At 30.3% G+C, this 18798-nt stretch overlaps 1 protein-coding gene across 1 annotated transcript; it reads left to right on the top strand.

The window, feature by feature from the left end:
- The first annotated feature begins 13148 nt into the window (after window positions 1-13148).
- Window positions 13149-15964, top strand: LOC102591294 (heat shock cognate 70 kDa protein-like). Its single transcript, XM_015315166.1, has 2 exons — window positions 13149-13370; window positions 14095-15964. The coding sequence occupies exons 1-2, from the start codon at window positions 13157-13159 to the stop codon at window positions 15522-15524; spliced, it is 1644 nt and encodes a 547-aa protein (XP_015170652.1). The 5' UTR covers window positions 13149-13156; the 3' UTR covers window positions 15525-15964.
- The last annotated feature ends 2834 nt before the right edge of the window (window positions 15965-18798 follow it).

Below are 18798 nucleotides of genomic sequence, written 5' to 3'. Positions count from 1 at the left end.
AGTCATTAGTATATATCAGATTCACATGGTATTAATTTGAATGTAAGAATTCTAATCAAGAAAAAATGTATGATACATTATTAATTATTGTAGCTTATTTCTGAGTGATAAAGTAAGACTCTCCTTATTTTTTTTATTTTTTGACTTAAAAATCATTTTAAGTTTGACTTTTTTTGGAAAACTTACATAAATATACTATATTAAGAAAATATGAGTCCGGAGCCTAAAGGGCAAAAAAAATTGTCAAAAATTTCAAAATGGCACATCACTTTTTATTTTAGCCAAAAGGGTAAAATCGCTGCGTCAGCAGCGATTTTCCTCTGACAAAATGACGAAATAGCAGCGATTTCGTGTAAAAAATTTTTTATATTTTTTTTAATTAAAAATCGCTGCGATTTTGTAATTTTTTTTTAATTAAAGATCGCTGCTTTTTCTTTTAAAAAACTAAAATGGCACATCAAAAAAAAAAATTAACCAAAAGGTCTTCTGACAAAACAAAAATAAAAAATACGATGCATATTTTCTCAAAAAAAAAATAAACTTTTTTTCTTTCAAAATCGCTGCTATAGCAGCGAATTTGGTTTAAGAATTTTAAAAAAAAAAAAGTTTTTACTTTTAATTTAATATTCTTTTATTATTATTTATGATATATAATTCAATTTTCCTTCATGCTTCATCAATTTTATTGAGTATACTGTCGTCTTGTTTATTATTTTTATATTATTAATAAGTAATAATAGGCATGAAAATAATAGCACTCGGCATGAAAAAATGCTGCCCCCTGCAGCGATGTGTAAAGGAAAAAAAAAATTCTGACTTAAAATCGCTGCCACAACAATTTTTTTTTTTTTTTTTTACAATGGCAGCGATATTTAATAATAATAATAAAAACAAAATTTAACAAAATCGCTGCTATGGCAGCGATTTTTAATTAAAAAAAATAAAAAAATTTTTTTAGTCGAAATCACTGCTATTTCGTCATTTTGTCAGAGGAAAATCGCTGCTGACGCAGCGATTTTGCCCTTTTGGCTAGAATAAAAAGTGATGTGCCCTTTTAGAATTTTTGACAATTTTTTTTTGCCCTTTAGGCTCCGGATTCAAGAAAATATTATCATTTATAGCAATAACACTTTTTTTCACTTGTTCAATTTTAATACAGTTTTAATACATACTACAGAGAATAATTTATAAAACACATATAATAAAAGTTTTATTGATGGATAATACATTTATCACCCATTTTATCGCACATTTTAACACAATGTGTCAATTTCTTACCAAACAAACATAATATATTGTAAAATAGTTATAATAATACAAATATATTGTATACATAATTCACTTTTAATACATATTGCATATTTATTATAGTATTGCTATAAATGGTAAAAAAGTATCGTTAAAAGGTACCTTTACAAATAATTTTTCTTTTTTTTTAAACTTAAAAACTACTTTTTTTTCAGTCAATCCAAATGGATTCTAAATTGATCGTTCATGTATTATTTTTTTTAAAATAACCAACTAAATTGACAATATCGATGTGATAAATCCAATGTTTACATTAAACCATACTCTATCAATTTATCAATGATTAAATAATTTAATGAAGTGAGTATATATATACCGTGAATCCACAACACATGGATTCAATTTTCGTTGTTCATTTGATAATTTATAAATATAAGATAAATGATTGGCTACGAAGGGATTCCCCCACCCCACCCCCACCTAGTAAACGTATCACAAACTTCCTCCTTTTTTTTATATAGTTTTATATATTTAGAGAGATATATGGTGAATTCACCCTATTATTCTTTCAAAATTCATAAATATTAGACAATTCACGAATGATTGACTATTAAAGGATTTTTTTCCCTCAAACATGTCACAAACTTGTTTTTTTTTTTTAAGTCTCTGTAAAAGCGAAGAATTAAACAATTCTCTCTCTGCTTACACACACGTATTATATATAGCTAATTAATTATTTTTTTCTTATTTATTTATTAAATATTAATAAATACATAGTATGCATTTATTTATTTGATGTATATAAATATTTGATATGTAGCATCTCAAGTTTAAAGATATTTTTCTCGTCTATACTATTTATTCTATTAGTACTTTTCTTGGAGCTATCTAATTGAAAATGCACAAGTATGCATGTAACTAAAAGAGTTGCTATCAATGCAGCTATTGTAACATTATTATTTTCAGCTTTATGCACATCTGATATGGGGCAAGCATTGACTACATTATTATCTATTCAAAACTTGACGCGTTACATCAAATGTGATTATTAACGCTTTTAATATATAAATAAAATATCAAAAATTAAATTATTGAATTGAATTAAATATTTTGGTAATTTGATATTCGATAATTCGATATTTGATATGGTATTTGAAAGTAAAATTTTAGAATTTTGGTATTTGGGTTTGAGTTTAATATGAGACATTAGTACCATTTGGTATTCGATATTTCCTGAATACCAAATTATTTACTTAATGAAGGTCATATATCAACATATTCATTACTCTTTAGTACAAGTCCAAAGAGAAAGTTAAAGAATAAGCATGAACAATTCAAATACATATGTCTTTTAGTTGTATCAATTTGTTTTTCTTGATGTCTTTTTACTTGTTAATCTTTTATTATATCGTGTCTCCACATAAAAAATAGAAATGATTGGAGAAATCTTCTCCTCCTTAGCCATCGGAAATCTTCCCCTCCTTCTTGACCGGCGGGGGTGAGAAACGCTGGAAGGTGATGGCGATGTCAAATTAAAGAAATAATCGTCGGCGTTATTTCAAGTGACTCCTGAGTCCTGATCAATTACGGAGGCTGAAATCATGTTCAGACCAAGCAAAAATTATCCCATTTAAGCTCGGAGAGAGAATTTCCATTTTTACAGATACAACCCATGCTAGTTTGCAAAAATCAAAGGCAAAGTACACAAAAGAATATTTTGATAGAGATTTTAATTTGAAATTTTTTTTATAAATAGAAGGGTAATTTTACTATATCACCCTTTGAATATAATAAATACAATGTCTTGAAAAAAGTAATAAAAAAATGACTATAATTAATAATAAGGATAAATTAGGAACTAATTAATGAGTCATTTGGTTTGAAAACAAGCTATGATGAGATTAGTTATGACGTGATAAGTTGTGTTGGGATTAGTTATGATGGAATAAGTTATGTTGAGATTACTTTTTTATTGAGTGTTTGATTTGTTTTACTTAAAATAATATTGCATTGCATAAATTTTAAGAACAAGTTGTTTGTTTACAAAATTATCCTTCACTTTATTTAGTTTTTTTTCCCATAGTTTCTTTGCAAGCTTTAATTATCCATTTTAAAAAAATAAAACTTTCATCTTATTTAGCTTAATTATTTTGTGTGTGCATTCCCACGATGGTACCGTATGTATTTAAAAATAAAACTTTTTTTTATTTAGCTTAAAAATAATTTTTTCCTCTTAAGTTTGTTAAAGTAAAAGAAGATTGTGAGAAATCAAAATATAAATAAAGATACGAATTAATCAAATAAATTCATAAATTAAAACTATATTTATAAAGTGTAGTTTTTAATAGAAAAATATGAAGAATTATCATAAAAATAAGGAGTAGTGAATATTATTGGGAGGACATGTGCTAATATATTTGCTTAGTGAAAAAACAAATTTATAATAAGATATGTACTATAATTTTGTATTACATAATATTTTTTTTAGTAATGAGTTTTTTTTGTTAAAGAATTATTTAAGATTAAGGAGATTGAAGACTTAAAGGGGGGGGGAGATAACTTATTCAAGTACTTATTATTATTAGTGAGATAAGTTATTCCAATCTTTGCAACCAACCAAACCGTTTGGTTGGGAACAGGTTATCCATGATTAATTATCCTGGATTAGTTATCCTTATCCATAAGACCAAACGACCCCTAAGTGTAAAACTATCAATTGATTTCATAAAGTGGACAAATATTGTTGGACATTCCAAAATAGTATAGTGGACAACTATTATTGGATGGAGGGAGTAATATATAATCATCGGGCACTTGTTCTTCTTTCTAATAGGAAAAGTTCAATATACTTCCTCCGTTCACTTTTTCTCATCACTTATTTCTAAAATAGATTTTCATTTTTACTTGTCACTTTTGACAAATCAAGAAACAACAATAATTTTTTTCATGTTTTATCCTTAGCATTAAATACTTATTTTTCAAATCATTTTTCAAGACATCATTTAATAGAGGATAGTTTGGTAAAATACGTATATCAATAATTATCTTCTTAATGGGTGTACCAAGTCAAAATGTGACAAATAAAAATAAACGGATGGAGTAATACTCAAAAATTCAAAATTGTTAATGTAATTAAAACATGCCAATTCTTTGTCCTAAATTTAATATCCTTTATATTCCTAACTTTAATTTCCTTGCAATATCAATAAATGAAGCAACCTAAGAAAACAGGCATAAATAATAGAGTAGTCTCCCTTCCATCATAAAGACTCAAAGAGTACAAATTGAAGCACCAACTTTGACCAAAATTAATAAGCTCACTTTAATTATTTTCAATTCTTGATCTAAATTAGTTCGGCGGAACAGAAAAAGGGAGCAAGGGATTTAATTCTAGTTAGTGGTTCCATTTTTTTAGTACAGTATTATTTAGTTAAGAATATTTTAAAATTAAATATACTTTTTTCGTTCTTTTTTATATGTTATTCTTTTTTATAAATAGTTGAACTATAATACTCCCCCGTCCAACAATATATTATTTTGGGATTGTTACGACCCAGACCGTCGTGATTGACACCCACACTAACCCTCCGGTGGGAGAACCAATAATACAACCCGACTAAGCAACTTAAGGAAAACTAAATCATTTAAAGATACAGAAGCAGGTTTAAATGACGAATTAAATATGGAGTTTCCATAAACTCCGAAAGTTTAACAAAAACAACTACACATGACCCTCGCAGAAATTCAACCCCTAGAACCTGAAAGTCATTGTATCAAAACTCTACTAATCAACAAGTCTAAGAAAAGGGGTGCAACCTCGAAAACTAAACATAAACAAAATCTGAACATATAGTCTGAGTCCGAAAAGAATGGACTAAACTAATGATGGGTCAATGGCAGCCTGAAAGAATTGGCTCACCCTTGAACCCGGTCTCGGTCAATGATCTCCTAACTAAGGTCTGTCAGAAGTCGCCTGAAGATGCCCTGTACTCAATAAAGAAAGAGTAAGTGCAATATCAGTACATGAAACTACGGTGTACTGGTAGGATCATGCGGCTACTCCAGTCAATGAAATATAAGGAAGTAATTACAACACAATAGACACACATATACATAATGCATAATTCAATTATCATTTTAGGAGCAACATACAATTTCCCAATAACAATGACGGTAAATATAAATGTAATAATCACACATATTGTATCATTCAATTATCATTTAGGAACAACATACAATTTCCCGATATCAATGATAGGTAAACATGAACGTAATAATCACTAGTGGTCCTCTCATGGAACCCACGCCCAAATTGTTAGTGTGTCGGAACGTGACACCCGATCCAATATGTATATGTGTCGGAACATGACATCTGATCCAATATATATGTCAGAACGTGACACCCGGTCCAATATATGTGTCAGAACGTGACACCCGGTCCAGTCAGCACAACCACAGTCACAATCACACCCATAATGAACAGTGCACATAGTCACACAGTCAAGTAACAAGTTCAAGGCATGTAATTGTTCATACTTAATCATTTCCTTAAGTTTGATTCATGTTTCTATATTCACATGCATGCATACAATGGAGCAATTAACAAGCATATATAACACGACAAGAAGTAGCACCATCACCTACCTCAAAACCAAGCCTGAATACTCCTAAGAAATTTAAGCCTTCCCTTTCCGGAGTCTTTCAGCTTGTTCTTGGTCTAAAACAAGTAATTAATGCAAGGATCAATAAACAAGGCCTAATTTACCCACATTGTATCAAAATATCAACCCAAGGCCAAACCCATGATCCTAATGCTCAACTAGGGCTTTTTCCATCATTAACTTCAGGCCAAAACCCTCCCCCAATGATAATTAACAAGGATTCTAAGTTCTAAGAATCGAAATACGGATTAGGGGAGTAATTAACTTACCTTTAGTGCGAGAATTTGTGGGAATTTGATAAGAAATTGCCCTGGGTCGTCCCTTAGCTCTTAAGAACGAAGTTTTACAGAAAATAACGTTTTTAGGGTTTTTCTCCGATTTAAATCGTGATTGGCCCGCCACAACGGGCCCCATCCCGCTACAGCGTCCCCTCCCTGGAGGAATTAACCCCACCCCGACGGTTTGCAAGAAGACAGAAACTCGGAATTTGAGTTCCAAACTCTCATTTCGCAACACACTTTCAACCCTTGATGTTCTAAAACTACCCTTTCACGCCAAGATTAGTTTCTGGAGTTCTACTCGCCCGAATTTGATTCCGTAAAGCCGTACATGCTCCTTAATGTCTTGGCTATCCACTCACGTGATCAAACTCATTATTAAATCCACCATCCATTACCGGATTTCCCTAGACCTCACCTGACTCAGATTTCGTTCAAGTCTCGCCTAGGCTAGAAATTTCCAAGTTTCTACTCAAAAGTTTTCCAGCCCAAATTCTTTCCCCATTGACTTTTCCATAACGACGAAAACAGGCCGTTACAGGGATGTCCAACAATAATTAGTTACATAAAGTGAATTTAAGAGTTCAAATCTTAAAAGCAATATATACTTTCTACTATCATTTTATTTTCTAAGAATTATTTTGTTTGTCGTATTTTTATTATTTTTCATGATTTTCACAAAATATTATTCTTTTTATCTTAATTTATATGACTTTTTTTATTTAACAAATACATATTTTATTCATATTAAATTTCATTTATTTGACAAAAATCAATAAAAATATACTCTTTCTGTTTGAAGATTCATTTATTTTTTAAAAAAGAATAGCTTTAAGACATTATAAAATCTTTTCATATTTCTTTTAACAATTTGACTCTATTATCCTTATCACTCTTTGATATCAATTTCATGATCATGATACTCAAACAACATTAAACTCTGGCATTCATGGGTCCCAAAAGAAGCTAATTTGGACAAATTAGGAAGTGGCTGGAGTCTTCCCTCTCCTTTAATTTATGCCCTCTTCTTTAGGGGCATGAGGTGGTGGGGATGAGGTGGGGAGAAGATAGAGAGGATATGATAAATGAAAAGTAATATTTATGGAATTTTTTAAAATTTTTTTTTTTTATCAAACAAATAATTGTTTTTCTCCTTTTTAAGAAATTTGTTTCGTAAAAATATAATTTCTCTTAAGATTTGATTTTACAATTTGTTATATTTTAGTTTTATGACTTTTAAACACGAGATTAATAAAAAAATAACACATGAAATTTGTAATAATAATACAAGAGATCTTTATTTCTTCTATTCAAATGGTAAATTGACACAAAAGATATAACATTTATGTATAATAAATAATAAAAAAGGCAAGTTATTGTTTTTTTTTTTTAAAGAAGAAGAAGAAAAGACAGGTAAGGAGGGAGGGATGAGATGTTGCAATATGTTTTATTTTATGTGATACAATTCGAAATACAAGTGTTAAATTATTTAAATTCTTCAATTTTTTTTTTTTTTTTACATATTTAAATATACTATGAATTACGATACTAAAGTAGGTTTTCAAATATGAATTTGAAATGATTCAAAAATGACTTTTATTTGAAATCATGATTTATAATCATTGAATTGAGAAGAAGGTAACTTGTGATTGAAATTTCATTTGAACACGTAGTTTAAATTTTAAAAGGTGTAAGATCTTTTCTTCTTAAAAAATGAAAACCTCACGACTTGTAAGAATTATTAAAATTTCTCCAAATTCTTATACAGTTTTACCAAATAAGCAAATCACATTCATAATAAAATATTTGAATATTTTAAGATATTCTATTAATTAACAGATTACATATCTCATATTCATTTTTAAATAAATATTTATAATTATATATTATTACACACTTTCAAATACACATGATCTATAACAATTAACTAATCAAATAAATCAAATAGCAGTAATTAGCTATTTTTTTTAAAAACATAATCCTATCCCATGTACGTACAGACAATTTCTTCACAACAAACATAAATTATTATTACTTTTTGGTTATAAAATTTCAAATTATGTGTTTTTTTTTTTTGCAAAAAAGAATATTATGATTTCAAGTTTTATTTTTAAATTGAAATCACAAACTTGAAATTGAATTTCTACCTTTTATATGAATTTAAAATTTAAAATTAAAGTTAAAGTTTGTTCAAATGTCATAAGCAAGCACAAATCTCAAATCAAAACTTCAAATTTGAAATCCAAATACATGACCAAACAAGCCTTTAATAATTCAAAATTATTTTTTCAAAAAAAAAATAATACTCCTTCCGTTCACTATTGTTTGTCAGGATAAAATCATGCACAACCCTAAAGAAAAAAATTAATATAAGGTGCAATTTGACTAATATAATCATACTATCAATCATTATTAAAATGATTTGTACTTTTTGAAAATTGTAAAAACCAACTTTTTTCACATTAAAATAGTCTTGTAACTTCAAAAAGGTTACTTTTTGACATCAATAGTTATCTAATTATTAAGGGCAGAATTGGAAAAAAGTGACTAATTATTTCTTGATTGTTTAAATTGACAATTAATTTTGGACAGCTAGTTTTAATATACCTGACAAATAATAATGGACGGAGAGGAGTATATCTTTAAGGAACCATCTTTAATATTTTTTCTTTTTTCTTAACTCATTAAATATCGATAGTATCTATGTAAAAAGTAGAACAGCCCAACTTAGGTATTAATTATCCATCCTTTCATTTTCTTCAAATGTCTCCAAAACCTTAGACCAATAAATTTGCTGTCAATTTTATCATAATTGCTTGCTCTTTTTGGCTAATTTGATGAAAATCTTCAATGGGTTTCTTAGTTTTACATTTTTTTAGTAGTTTTAAGTGTTGATTAAAGTATTGTTGATTTTAGATCTAAAAACAAAATGACATCTTTTGGTGGTTTAGGCATTGGTTTGAGTTTCCTTTTTGGTTGCATTGTGATGGTATTTGCTGCAGAATTGTACTACTTGTTATGGGTAAGAAAAAGATTTTCAAAAACTAATTGTTTAACCAAAATTGGCACTGAAGAAGTTACAAGAAATCAAGAAGATCAAGATTTGGAGTTAGGTGCATCATCATCATCGTCATCGTCATTGATGAAATTGGAAGGATACAGAGAAGATAACGAAGAATCGGAACTTACGAGGCTATATAACCTTCGATTCCTCTCTACAATTAAAGAGGAAACGAAAGAGGATTTGGAATCTGAGGATGGAAGTAGAAAATGTTCGAAAAGTAGAAGTTTTAGTGATATTGCACTAATTCTTACTCCTCTGTCTTCACCACCTATTAAATCTCAAGAATTCAGTTTCAATCCTTTATTTGAATCTGAAATTAAGAGTATGAAATCTTCACCTCCACCAACGTTTAAGTTCTTGAGAGATGCTGAGGAGAAACTTATAAGGAGATTAATTGAAGAAGCCGAGAAAAGAAAAAAATCATCAAATTCAATAGTTGTCTCTCTGTGTGACAACCAGGTCATAGGTTCAAGTCGTGAAAATAGTCAATTGTACTAAAATTCATCCTTCTTGCTCCTGCACCTAGTTCAGCTAAAGGTTTAGATTTCTGTTTTACATCTTTTATCTATAGCCAAGAGTTAGAAAAATCTACTTTTGTATTAACTTTAGTTGAGGTAGAAAATATAAACTTTGCTGGTGAACTTTCTGGGTTCTTTATTTCATTTTGTTTTATATGGTATTGTTTGACTACTCACAACATTTATTTTTCAAAAAATAAGAGAAGATATATTTTTGCTGAATGGTTGAAAAAATATATTTAAATTTAGATAGTATGACTTGTATAATTCTCGTAGAATAAATGAAGTAGTACATAATGAAGAACCTAAAACTTTTAGGTGTAGATATGATAAAGATAATATTAATGATATGCTAGAAAATTATCTTGGTCTTGCTATTGATGAAAAGAATGATTTTGATGCATATTTTATTCGGTGAACCGAAACTATTAAGGATCCATAAGGTAAACCTGACCTTTTAGATTGGTGGAATAACCGTGGCAAGAGATTTTCAAAACTTCAATCGGTGGCTCGAGATGTGTTAGCTATTCAAGCATCTTCAGTAGCTTCGGAGGACACTTTTAGTGCAACAAGATTTCAAATTGGAGAGCATATGTATTCATTAGCATCAGACAACTTGGAGATATCGATATTATTTAGAGATTGAATTAATGCCGAGAGAAGGAATTATGAGCGTCCAGCTTTACCTACCCAATTTGAAAGTGATATTGATGAAATGTTGCAAGATTTTAGTAACGACAACATTGATACATTTGAGGAACTAGCCGATCAACCAATTTTAGATCATGTTACTAGAGAAATGTTAAATGATCTAAGGCAAAACTTCCTTGGGAGCTTGAAATATTAGTATGATAATTCGAGGTCTAATTCAAACAGAACCCTTTTTAGAAAGTGGCTGTGTAGATTAGGTCATCTACTAATATTTGTAACTCAAATTGTACTATTTAATTTTTATTAATAAAATTATAGGTTATTCGCCTTTTTAAAAAAATTATTGTCTTCAATTTAACACAAGTCATTTTTTAAAGTTATATTTCAATTTTCAAATGTTTTAAAGTTCTAACTTAAGTTATAATTTGAAAGTTAAAAAAATTGAAAATTGAAAGTTTGATATAAAATTTAAACTTTTAATCTTTTAAACTTTTTAAGTTTGAAATTTAAACTTTTAAGCTTTTAAAGTTTGAAATTTAAACTTTAAGAGTTTAAATCTTATTTTTTAAAAAAAATAATAAGTTATATATTTTGAAATATATTAATTTTAAGTTAGACTTTTAAAAAGAAATATTTCAATTTTTTTAAATTTTAAATTAGACTTTAATTAATAATTAATAATTTTTTTAAATAAAAAAACAGTTGTTATCCCGGATTACTGGTCGGGTCCGAGACGGTAAGGAACAAAAATGTCGGTAGTCCCGGTACCGGTCCCATTTCGATGCCGGCTGTTTTCCTTGCGTATGACGCCGGTTCTGGTTCAGTTCCAGTAGGTGCGGTCCGATAGTGCCGATCCCGGTACCGTTGCCACACTTAAATTTATGACCTTGACCAAATCCAAGACTTGACTTCCAACCCAAGATCTGATTCCCACCTCCTGAATCCAACCTCGACTCTTAAAGATTAAAATAATATTTTTTGTTTATATCAGTGAGTATTAATTGGAACAATAAATTTAGAAAACCAAACAAATGAAAAATGATTTTCCGAAGTAGAACATTAATTTACGAAGCATTTTCTACTATGTATACCAATAGTCCAATATTAATACTAATGCATCCGTTACTTTTAGATACCAAAGAACGATTTAGAACATATATTTGATTTTGTAATTCCTCACGAATTTATTTTAGTTTTATGTCTTTTTTTATAAGCGATTTTTATTTTTATACATAAAAGATCAGAAAAAATCATTTTCATCTATTTAATTTGTAACTAGCCCTAAATAATCATTTCCTCGTAAAAACATATATGAGTGCTTACCATTTGAGAACAAATCATTACATTCCATTCATTAGAATTTAGACCATAGCAATTTTCACCGGTTATTCCTTTTTGAGAAAGCTATTTGATAAATGATCTTCTTAAAACTCTTTTTCATAACTTATGAATCTTTTACCCTTGGAGATATTTTTTTGAACTAACAAAAAAAAATTATTAAAAAAATGTGAAATTACATGAATCTAGAATTTGGTAAGTTATTCTAATCTAATGTTTAATCTGAAAAGTTAAAAAACATATGAACAAACATTAGTCTATAGGAGAGTAATTTTGTAAGGATTATATTATATTTGCACAATTTGGAATAAAATCTAAATAGTGACATAAAATATCAATATTTGCGTAAATCAACCAATGACAAATCAAAAATTTCAAAAAGACGAGTGCACCATTACTGTTAGATGTAAAATTTTACAGTGAAAATAAAAAAATTACTCATTATACTGCGTATTAGTTATTTATCTATATTTTTATTACAAAAAGAAAAAGAAGATGAATGTGAAACGATTGAGGTTTCATCCCTCAAAGACTAATGCTCAAACTTGTGTACTACTCCTTGTCTCCTTCATTCTTAATGAGTCTCGGGTTCAAATCCTCCAGGTATAAAGTTGGGTTTGTTAAGAAGCGTTTTATCTCCAATGTAGGACTTTTTCGACGCGAGTTCTAATTTAGTCGAGCTTCAATATCGATACTGGACACCGAATGAAAAACAAAAAAAAAAATACCTTAAGATGATACTAGGTACTTCCTTTGTCCCAATTTATGTTGCACTTTTCGAATTTCGAGATTCAAACAAGTCTATCTTTGACTGTAAATTTTTCATATATCTTTTAATTATTTTGAATTGCCAATTATTGTGACTTATAGTACTTTTTATGTAGTGTACAAATATATAAATTTTATTTAAAAAAGATTGAATATTCAACGCATAAATTGCCGGTCAAACTTAAATTGTTTTGACTCTCGAAAAATGAAAAATGCTACGTAAATTGAGAAAAAGGGAGTATATTTTATAAAGGGAAGTGCTAAATGGCCAGAAAATTAAAAAAATTATAATATTTTTTTATTTAAAAATAAACTGATCTTTTTTCCATTTTTTAGTTAAAAGGCATTAAAATTAAAAGGGTAAAAATATTTAAAAAGATAAAATAATATAGATAAAATATCATTCTGGCCAAATTTTCTGACCAAAAAGATTTTTGCTTTATCAAATTTAATCTTTTTTTTACACATAAATTCGTCACTGGAATCAACTATTAGACCAAGTCACCGATAACTAAGGAAGTTTGGTCCAGACCAAAGATCCAATAAACACGGGTATTTTAGCTTAGGCCCAAACCCATTATATATTGAGCCCAATTAGCGAAAACGTTAACGTAGCTTTCTGTTTCAGTAATGGCCGGAAAAGGAGAAGGTCCGGCGATCGGGATCGATCTCGGAACAACGTACTCCTGCGTCGGCATTTGGCAGGATGATCATGTAGAGATCATCGCAAATGACCAAGGCAATCGTACGACGCCGTCTTTCGTTGCTTTCACTGACACCGAGCGTCTCATTGGTGACTCCGCTATGAATCAGGCCGGCGAAAACGCTACAAACACTGTTTTCAGTAAGCTCTCACCTATCAATCTCAATTTTTATGATGTATTTGTCGAATGATTTATATATATTTGCAGAATCAGGTTGATTTTTGTGCTGAAATTACTGCTCATGCAAGACGAGTGTGTGTATCAGTTTTGACATTAGATCATTTCATATAGACCAAAAATGAATTATCTTGTTAAATTTAGCTTCGAAAATTAATCAAATTGATTTTCGGTAAAACGGAAAGTGTGTAGCAACTTTCAACAGAGAGATTAGTTTGTATACATAGCATGCAGTATGAGTATGAAATCAGTTTTGTCTTGGATCGTTTCTTCAATACTAGTTTTTCGTGTAATTTTTGAATGTCTAAAATTAGTAAATTAGTTGATTTAACTCTCAGATTTCATCCAAACTGTTCTCAATAAGCTAAATGTGCTGAACAAGTTTGGAATGATATATAGCAATACTGCGTGCAGTATGAATATGAGATCAGTTAAGTCTGTTCTGCTAATCTTGCAGTTCATAGATTAGTATAACATCAGTTTCCGTTTTAGATCGTTTATAGAGAGATTTTGTGTTGTTATAGGGCTTTTTTTTTGCCTACTTTTCGAATATCATAATTTTATTAAAGCCGAATAAAAGAAACATTACAAAAAAATTTAGTCAATATGATTCTTGATGAGTGAAAATTTTGGAAAGAGATTAGTTTGTGGATAAAATATAGCTAATTGCACCTGGCACATTGGCAGATGTGAAGCGCCTTATCGGGAGGAGGATTACTGATCCTACTGTACAGAGTGACATGAAATTGTGGCCATTTAAAGTTATTACTGGACCTGATGACAAGCCAATGATTGGTGTAACCTTCAAGGGTGAAGAGAAGAACTTTTCTCCTGAAGAAATCTCATCTATGGTGCTTACAAAGATGAAGGAAATTGCTGAGGCTTTCCTTGGATCAACTGTAAAGAATGCTGTGGTAACTGTACCTGCATACTTCAATGACTCGCAACGTCAGGCTACTAAGGATGCTGGTGTCATTGCTGGTCTAAATGTCACACGTATTATCAATGAGCCTACGGCTGCTGCCATTGCTTATGGTCTGGATAAAAAAGCTAGCAGTGTAGGTGAGAAGAATGTGCTTATCTTTGATCTTGGTGGTGGTACTTTTGATGTCTCCCTCCTCACTATTGAAGAGGGAATTTTTGAGGTCAAATCTACAACAGGAGATACTCATCTTGGAGGAGAAGATTTTGACCAGAAATTGGTCGGTCAGTTTGTCCTGGATTTCAAGAGAAAGCATAGGAAGGACTTAACAAGTAATCCTAGATCCTTAAGAAAATTGAGGACAGCTTGCGAGAGGGCGAAGAGAACTCTTTCTTCAACCGAACAGGCAACTGTTGAAATTGATTCACTATATGAGGGAATTGACTTCAAATCCAGCATCACGCGTGCCAAATTTGAGGAGTTGAACATGGAACTCTTCAAGAAGTGTGTGGATCCAATTGAGAAATGTTTGAGGGATGCTAGAGTGGACAAGGACAGTGTCCATGAAATCGTTCTTGTTGGTGGATCAACTAGAATTCCCAAGGTGCAGGAGCTGTTGCAGAACTTCTTTAACGGGAAGGAACTTTGCAAGAGCATCAACCCCGACGAAGCTGTTGCTTATGGCGCTGCTGTGCAAGCAGCCATTCTTAGTGGAGAGGGTAATGTGAAAGTTAAAGATTTGCGCCTTTTGGATGTCACCCCTTTATCGCTAGGACTCGAAACTGCTGGAGGACTTATGACTGTCCTGATTCCAAGGAACACCACCATTCCTGCAAAGAGAAAGAAGATATTTTCAACTTATTCTGATAACCAATCTGAAGAGTTAATTCAGGTTTACGAGGGAGAGAGAGCAAGGACAAAAGACAACAACTTGTTGGGTAAATTTGAGCTCTCTGGTATACATCCTGCACCAAGGGGTATTCTTCAGATAACTGTCTGCTTTGACATTGATGCCAATGGCATCTTAAATGTTTCCGCCGAGGACAATACCACCGGACAGAGGAAAAAAATTACAATTACGAATGACAAAGGTAGGCTGTCGAAGGAAGAGATTGAGAAGATGGTCCAGGATGCTGAGAAGTACAAGGCAGATGATGAAGAACACAAGAAAAAATTAGAGGGAAAGTTGGCTTGAAAGCAACCAACTTGCAGAAGCTGATGAGTTTGAGGATAAGATGGAGGTTGAAGGCATATGCAATCCACTTATTGCCAAGATGTACCAAGGTGCTTGAGGTGCACCTATGGCTGGTGGTGGTGGTGGGGCAGGTCCCAAGATTGAGGAGATGGATTAAGTGATATATAGAACATCTTTTTCTTTTCTTTCTATTAGTGTAGTTTAACATAGGTAGGTAGGTAGGTTTATTTGTTTTTTTCGTTTCGTTTTCAAACTGGTGATGTTCATTCTTCATAGTTCTACGCCATCAATTTCGAGCTGCCAATGGCAAGTTACACTAAATCAGTTGCTTTAATGGAGCAATATAAGTCGGTTTCAACATTGGGTATGTTGTTGTATAAAACCTTATTTCTTTGCACTTAATAAAGATCTGAATCTGTATGATTCAAATCTTACGCTTATATTTCACACGACTTAGTGATTTACTCTTGATTAGCCTACGAGTGAAACAAGTTGTCTAATATGTTCCAACGAAGCATTAAGAACAATAAGTAAAGAACATAATATTTTTTCGTGGGGAACACCCAACTCCAAAAGATGTAAGAAATCACAACCTGTACCTTACCAGATTTAACCCCAACTTCACTGAATCAATGAGCATCAACATAATTCAGATTACAACTCTTGCAATCTTACGAACCAACTCTAATTCCTAAACTTTAAGTTATGAGTTCAGATTAAAACTCTTGCAATCCTAGAAACTAACTATAATTTCTGAACTTCTACACAAACCTATCATGGTATGTGTTCCCAAGTCTTCAAGTTATTCCAACTTAAAGACAACACCCCTAATTTAGTTTAGAACTCACTAAACTAGGATTACATCAACATTACCACTCAAAGAAAAACTCCTAATACATAAACTATATAATAGGACTTGGTTCTTCAATGTATTCCTTCAATCTTTTGGTAGCACTTGCGAAGTTAATTTTTTAATTGCCTTTTTTTCTCGGCAAGTGCACAAGTATTATGAATGACTTCACTTCTATTTAAGAACAACTTTTAGAGAGTTGTTCTTCAATTCAAACTCCATATTCACGCAAACTCTCTTGACTTAAAGTTCTACTTCAAATCAAACTCATTGCCTCTTTAGAATCCCTCTTCAAATCAAAGTCATTGATTTTTTTGTGTCGTATCGAACTCCAACTCTTCAATTCAACACATGTTTGTTTCCTTAAGTTTATCACGAAACTGTCATCCATTCCTTTGATTATTGCACACTTGTCTTTATTATTTAGTGATCTTGCTATAGATTCAACTCCTTGACATGATGTATTTATGAATCAGGTTGACTTACACATTTCATATTACTTTGTCAATCATCAAACTGCATAGAATCCAACATACGTCATTAAGTGTATTTGTTTATATGAAGATCAAACCACTTATTTGGTTTGAGAAGATCTTAATCATTAAGTTTTTTAACAAAGTTTTACTATCATTAATAATTATTTTTGTATGAATAATTTTCACACCACTTTATGCACAATCACCAATGACCACCATTAATTACGTCTGCCATCATAATAATCACACCATATCTTCACCAACTGTTAATTAGCCATCATTATTAACCACCTTTGTCATTGTAATTATAATTGTTGCCAACCTCCATCATTATCATAAACCACCACACTTTCTTCAGTCATCAACACCAACACCAACACCAACACCAATACCACTAACTACTAACCTCAATCAACTTCACAATCACAATTGCCGCCACCATCACTACCAACCATCACCATCGGGCTAGTCACTACAATATTATCCATCTCTATCATCATAATTATCACTACCATCATTACTAGCCACTAACACCAACCATTACTTAACCACTAGCACCAAATATAAATATTTTATTTGAAGTGTAAATTTATTATATTTAAAACTAAATAGATTATACACATTCAAACATTTTAAAAACAAATAGTCATAGTTATTTAGTATTCATATCTAGAAACATCTTAATTACTCAAATATACATTCAAATTCAAATATTTTAATCTTAATACGTACAATAAACCTCAATATGCTTTTAACATATAACCAAACGTCAATATTTTTTTAATAATATACATCTTGACCTTTACAAAAGTAGACAATAGCCGTTGGGGACCTTTAATATATACTATTAATCATTGAATTTTTTAAAAGTTTTATTTTTTAAAACATAACTTGTAAAATACTCAATTGGCACATTTTGTTAAACTTGGAGCCCTTGTTTTATAAATAATGTCAAAATATCTGCCCCATAATATGGGCCCAAATGGACAAATCATTAATTTGTATTTTATGACATTGTCAGAAAAAAAAACTTTTATTGGAAAACGTTAACCAACGGATAAAATTTCCAAAGTATTGGTCAAAAATTCAGATTCAAAATTATTACTATTATTTTTATTAAATTCATCATCCCCTACCCCACCACCCACTAACTCCACTAAAGTGACATTCAGAAATATTTTTACAAAAATGGTACATTATATTTGGGATATGATTCGAAATAGTTCCTTAAATATATTTTTGAACAGTTTGAATATAGATTTGATTATACTTTAAAATAAATATTTTAAGAATTAAAGTGAAGAAAATAACAACCACAAAACCCCCCCCCCCACCACCACTATCATTACAAACCATCTCTATCATCACTAGCGAATATAAATAATATATATAAATATATATATATATATATATATATATATTAATCAAATTATGATTTTATTTTATTATATTTTATATTTATAATATTGAATTACTTTTCTATTTGAATTATATATTTATCATGTTTACAAACAAAAAATTATACACATTCATATGTTGAAAAACAAACAATCTTAAATATTCAGTGTTCAAATTTAGAATAACATCTTAATCATACATATGTGCATTCAGATTCAAATGTCTTTGTCTTAATGTCAAGTCCCTGACCTGTCGTGGTGACACCCACACTAACCCTCCAATGGGAGAACCAATTACTAACCCAACTCAACTACCTTCAAACCTATTATAAGAAACAACTTACTACATAAACACTAGGAAAAATAGTCTAACGCAAATAAAAGATTGAGTTCTCATAAACTCAACTAAATCATCCTAACAATTGTGAAATTTAACCTCTAGAATCTGAAAGTCATCATATTAAAACTCTAAATAGTCAAAACTGCAATCTCGAAACTAAAACATAAACCTAACAATCTAAAATGTCTCTTTATGAAAAGATGGACAAGAA

Source organism: Solanum tuberosum, unplaced genomic scaffold (genome assembly GCF_000226075.1).
Source record: "Solanum tuberosum cultivar DM 1-3 516 R44 unplaced genomic scaffold, SolTub_3.0 scf00337, whole genome shotgun sequence".
NCBI classification, from domain to species: Eukaryota; Viridiplantae; Streptophyta; class Magnoliopsida; order Solanales; family Solanaceae; genus Solanum; species Solanum tuberosum.
The sequence above is the reverse complement of the archived record's forward strand: the minus strand, read 5'-3'. Positions and strand labels throughout refer to the sequence as shown.

Coding starts and splice junctions, on each gene's coding strand:
- LOC102591294 (XM_015315166.1), top strand. CDS start 13,157: ATGGCCGGAAAAGGAGAAGGTCCGGCGATCGGGATCGATCTCGGAACA. Junction 13,371..14,094: donor CGCTACAAACACTGTTTTCA/GTAAGCTCTCAC, acceptor GCACATTGGCAG/ATGTGAAGCGCCTTATCGGG.